Raw genomic sequence first — 3,978 nt, forward strand, 5'->3', positions numbered from 1 at the left:
AGAGAACCTTTTTTCTTTTACTGGGGTATTGGTTTTCCTAACCATCTGTCCCCAGAACGAGTGGCACTGGTGGTGATACTGGGAAACGGGAGTGTCTAAGGGAATTGCTTGTGTGACTTGTGGTTAGCCACTGGGGTAAAACCAAAGTCTGCTCTGTCTGTCTGGTTTGGTTTGCCTTAGAGGTGGAAAAACCCCAGCCTTGGGCTGTAACTGCCCTGCTTGAAGCAGTTTGTCCTGAATTGGCACTCTCCGTGGGGTCCCGCCAGAACCAGCCTCGTTAAAGAGGGTAAGAGAACACACGCAAGGCCCAGAAAGACACAGGGTGACATTCAACCCAATGAGAAGAGGAGGGATGGCGTAGATAATCCTTCCTATGCTTGGGTTAATTTAGATTAACCTGAAAGGCAGGGTCTGCCTCACTCTGTGTCTGAGCTGCACCCAGAACAACAGTACCAGGATCTTGCTGGAGTTGGGGGCTGCTGTACTGTGCTGCCAAAAATAACTCAATGCTCCTCTTGGATTCTCTACTGTACTGCAAAAAGTGATGAGACCTGGTGCACAGGACGTATGCTGCCCTCTGTCTGCACAGGGTTATTCATACAGTATGTGGCTATCTATGAATGTCAGGGGTGAATTTCACCCTCACATAACCACACCAGTGCATGGGTACAATCCTGTGCACACAGAGACACAGAGAAGGGGGCAGGGGAACAGCAGGGGATCCAAACCAAAGACAAAGCTCTGTTGGCTTCAGAGGCCTCCAGATGAACCTCTGGCCCAGTTTACGCCTATTTCACACCCTGGGGGGAATTCTCTGCCTTGTGTCACACCGCAGGAGAGCCTAGACGAACATGAACGTCCCCTCCCCCTCACAATGTCTGGGTTAGATTCTCAGCTGGTAGAAATCTACACAGCTCCCTTCAGTCCAATGGCGTTACTCCTGATTTACACCAGGGTGCGTGGCTGAGAGAGGAAACAGCCCCAGGGAATCCAATGGAGTTCCCCAGGAGTCAGGTCAGGGGGAGCGAGAGCAGAATCCAGACCGTGGTGGAACTGGAGATCTGGCCTTTTCCGTTCCATGGCGCTACACTTACTGATGCTGGCAGACGGCTTGGTCCCGGGGGTCTATGAGCGTTCGCTCAAATGATGCAAAATCTCCATTAATTGGAGACTCTGCTGCGGTCTCAGTCTGGGAGCCTGGTGGGGATTCAGGGCCCTGGTCCCGAAGGGCCCGAAGGGGATTTAACGGCCACGGAGAGCCATAAGGAGGCTGGAAGCTGTGGGGCTCAGCGGCAGTGTGGGGTGATATGCTGCGGGCAGCCCTGCCTAGGTTCGGAGAAGATTAGGTCTCCGGGTTGGATACCAAGATCCCAGGCTGTGCACCTCTCCTGGGCGATGGGCCGTTTGGGATAAGAAAGCTGGATGGTGCTACACAGGAGTCACGGCCGGGGACAGAAAGGAAGAATTCCAGGCAGCGGGATCGGCCTCTCCCAATGCAGCCAGTGTAAGACTCCTACTTTGGTAAAGTTCTTCTCTCTCTGTCCCTCTCAATCTGTCAGCCTCTGTCTCGCACAGAGGGAGATGACGTCAGCCAAATATTTTCTTTAGAGAGAAATCGATCCAGCCATCTATCCATCCTTCTCTGTGCAGTACCTGCCTGCCTGCCTGTCTGTCTGTGGTGTATCTATCCTTTATCTCCCTCTCTCCATGTGTTATATCCCCAACCTGCCAGCGTTTCCCCTTCAGCTCTGCCTCTCCTGCACAGGGAAAACTCCCTGGCAAAACCCAAACAGGCTCTTTGTTATTGTCCTTTAAATCTCACCTTAAAAATCCCTCTGGCATGTTATCCACAGAGCCGAGCCTGCTGATCACGGCCGAGCAGAGACAGGGTGTGGCCAGGGGTGCTGAGGAACAATTTGTGTAGGGGGGGTGCTGAGAAATTGAACCAAACTGTGAACCCTGGATATGATGGTAACCATGTCAAGGGAGGAGCTGCCCCCCACCCCCCAGCAGCCCGAGTTCCAGCACCTCTGGCGATGACTATTCCCCTTCTTCTTTCCTTTTCCTGCTCTCGCTAATCCCAATAACACCCTCCCCAACAATTCACATCATTAACAAAGCTGGGGCAATTCTTCACCACATTCATTGGTTTGTAATTTCCATCCTCGTCCTCTTCCTTAACACAAACACATAGCAGCCAGTGCGTTTATAACAACAAAACCCTACCAAAACAATCGCTCCACTGCACACACGGCTATCCCTCTGCGGAGAGCATGAGAGAGAGACCAAACTATATATGACAAATGCTAGCCACAAAAGGAAGGCTCAAAGGTACTGTGGTGACAGGGGTGGGGAAAGGGCTTAGACAGAACAGAACTGAAGACATTGGAATAGGACAGGAAAGAGGAAAAGAAACTGGAATGGACTAGAATAGAATAGAAAATACGTCCCCTTTGTTCCTTTCTGAACTGTAGGATCTTCAAGGCAGACATTTGCTCTTTCCATGTTCAGCGCCAGCACAGTAAGACCCTGACCCCAACTGGCATTACAATGATAGAAATATACACCACTCCTAATGACTGTGAGTCATGGAGGCTGTGGAAGGAAGGGTGAGCATTGCAGCTCTAGGATGACAGGTCTTTTGGTTTCAGTAACTCACTGGCATTATTTCTCTCCCCTACCCCAGGAATGAGTCCTCCGTGGGGCGGGTCAACCACACTGTGGTGACTCATTTCATCCTCTTAGGGATCCCCAACACCGATGGCCTCCAGACCATCCTCTTCGTCACCTTCTTAGCCTTCTACCTCTGCACCCTGCTGGGCAACCTGCTCATCTTATTAGCCATCCTTGCTGACGCCTGCCTGCACACCCCCATGTATTTCTTCCTCTGCAATCTCTCTATTGTGGACCTTGGATTCTCTTCCATCAGCACCCCGAAATTCCTGGCCAACCTCTGGGCCAAGAATAAAACCATCTCTCTGGGTGGGTGCATGTCCCAGGTCTTCTTCTGGCACTTCCTGGGCAGCACCGAGTGCCTGCTCTACACCGTCATGGCCTACGACCGGTACGTGGCCATCTGCCACCCCCTGCGCTACCTGCTCATCATGAACCGGAGGGTGTGCGCCCTCCTGGCCGCCGGCACCTGGATCACCAGCTCCTTCCACGCCACCATCCTCACCAGCCTGACCTTCACGCTGCCCTACTGCGGGTCCAATGTGGTGGACTATTTCTTCTGCGACATCTTCCCGGTGGTCAAGCTGGCCTGTGCAGACACATACATCATTGAGACTGTGACCTTCACCAACACTGGCATGGTGCCCACGACCTGCTTCCTCCTCATCCTCGCGTCCTACGTCAGGATCGTCTATTCCGTCCTGAAGATGAACTCGGCCGAAGGGCGGCGCAAAGCAGCCTCCACTTGCGCCTCGCATCTGGCGGTGGTGACGCTGTTCTTCGGGCCCTGCGCCCTGGTCTACACGCAGCCCCAGCTGAGCAAAGTGCTGGTGACCCCCGTGCAGATCTTCAGCAACGTGGTCACGCCCATGCTGAACCCGGCCATCTACACGCTGAGGAACAAGGAGGTGAAAGCGGCTCTAAGAAAACTGAGAGGGGGTCAAACGCCTGCACATTGATATGCGGCAGCTGCAGGCATAGCATATGGGTCTGCTTGGAAATACCGAGCTGTCTTTGACATGCTGTGAGGCTGACATTTTTAAAGCTGCCTAAGCGACAGGCACAATCAGTCTGCACTACAGTTAATAGAAATTGGAGATTCAAACCTTGAAGAGGACGTTGAAAATCTTGACCTTATTACACAGCTCTACAGAGCTCGAACTCTTTAAGTCCATCATTATAAGGCAGGTTTTCTACTCCTTCAATTATTCTCATGGCTCTTCTCTGATTCCTCTCCAATGTGTCAACACCCGTCTGGAACTGTGAACACCAGAACTGGACACAGTGTACCATCAGCGATCACAC

General features: G+C 52.4%; 1 protein-coding gene across 1 annotated transcript; it reads left to right on the forward strand.

Moving 5' to 3' along the window:
• Nucleotides 1-2,296: 2,296 nt before the first annotated feature.
• Nucleotides 2,297-3,632, forward strand: LOC102938230 (olfactory receptor 958-like). Its single transcript, XM_027817436.3, has 2 exons — nucleotides 2,297-2,331; nucleotides 2,687-3,632. Exons 1-2 carry the CDS (start codon nucleotides 2,297-2,299, stop codon nucleotides 3,630-3,632), a joined length of 981 nt encoding a protein of 326 aa, XP_027673237.3.
• The last annotated feature ends 346 nt before the right edge of the window (nucleotides 3,633-3,978 follow it).

The sequence above is a fragment of the Chelonia mydas genome, chromosome 13 (assembly GCF_015237465.2).
Source record: "Chelonia mydas isolate rCheMyd1 chromosome 13, rCheMyd1.pri.v2, whole genome shotgun sequence".
Lineage (NCBI taxonomy): Eukaryota > Metazoa > Chordata > Testudines > Cheloniidae > Chelonia > Chelonia mydas.

Bases quoted from the DNA above. Each gene is read 5' to 3' on its own strand.
- LOC102938230 (XM_027817436.3), top strand. From the start codon at position 2,297: ATGACAAATGCTAGCCACAAAAGGAAGGCTCAAAG. The intron at 2,332-2,686 runs GTACTGTGGTGA...CCCCTACCCCAG, and splicing joins CACAAAAGGAAGGCTCAAAG to GAATGAGTCCTCCGTGGGGC.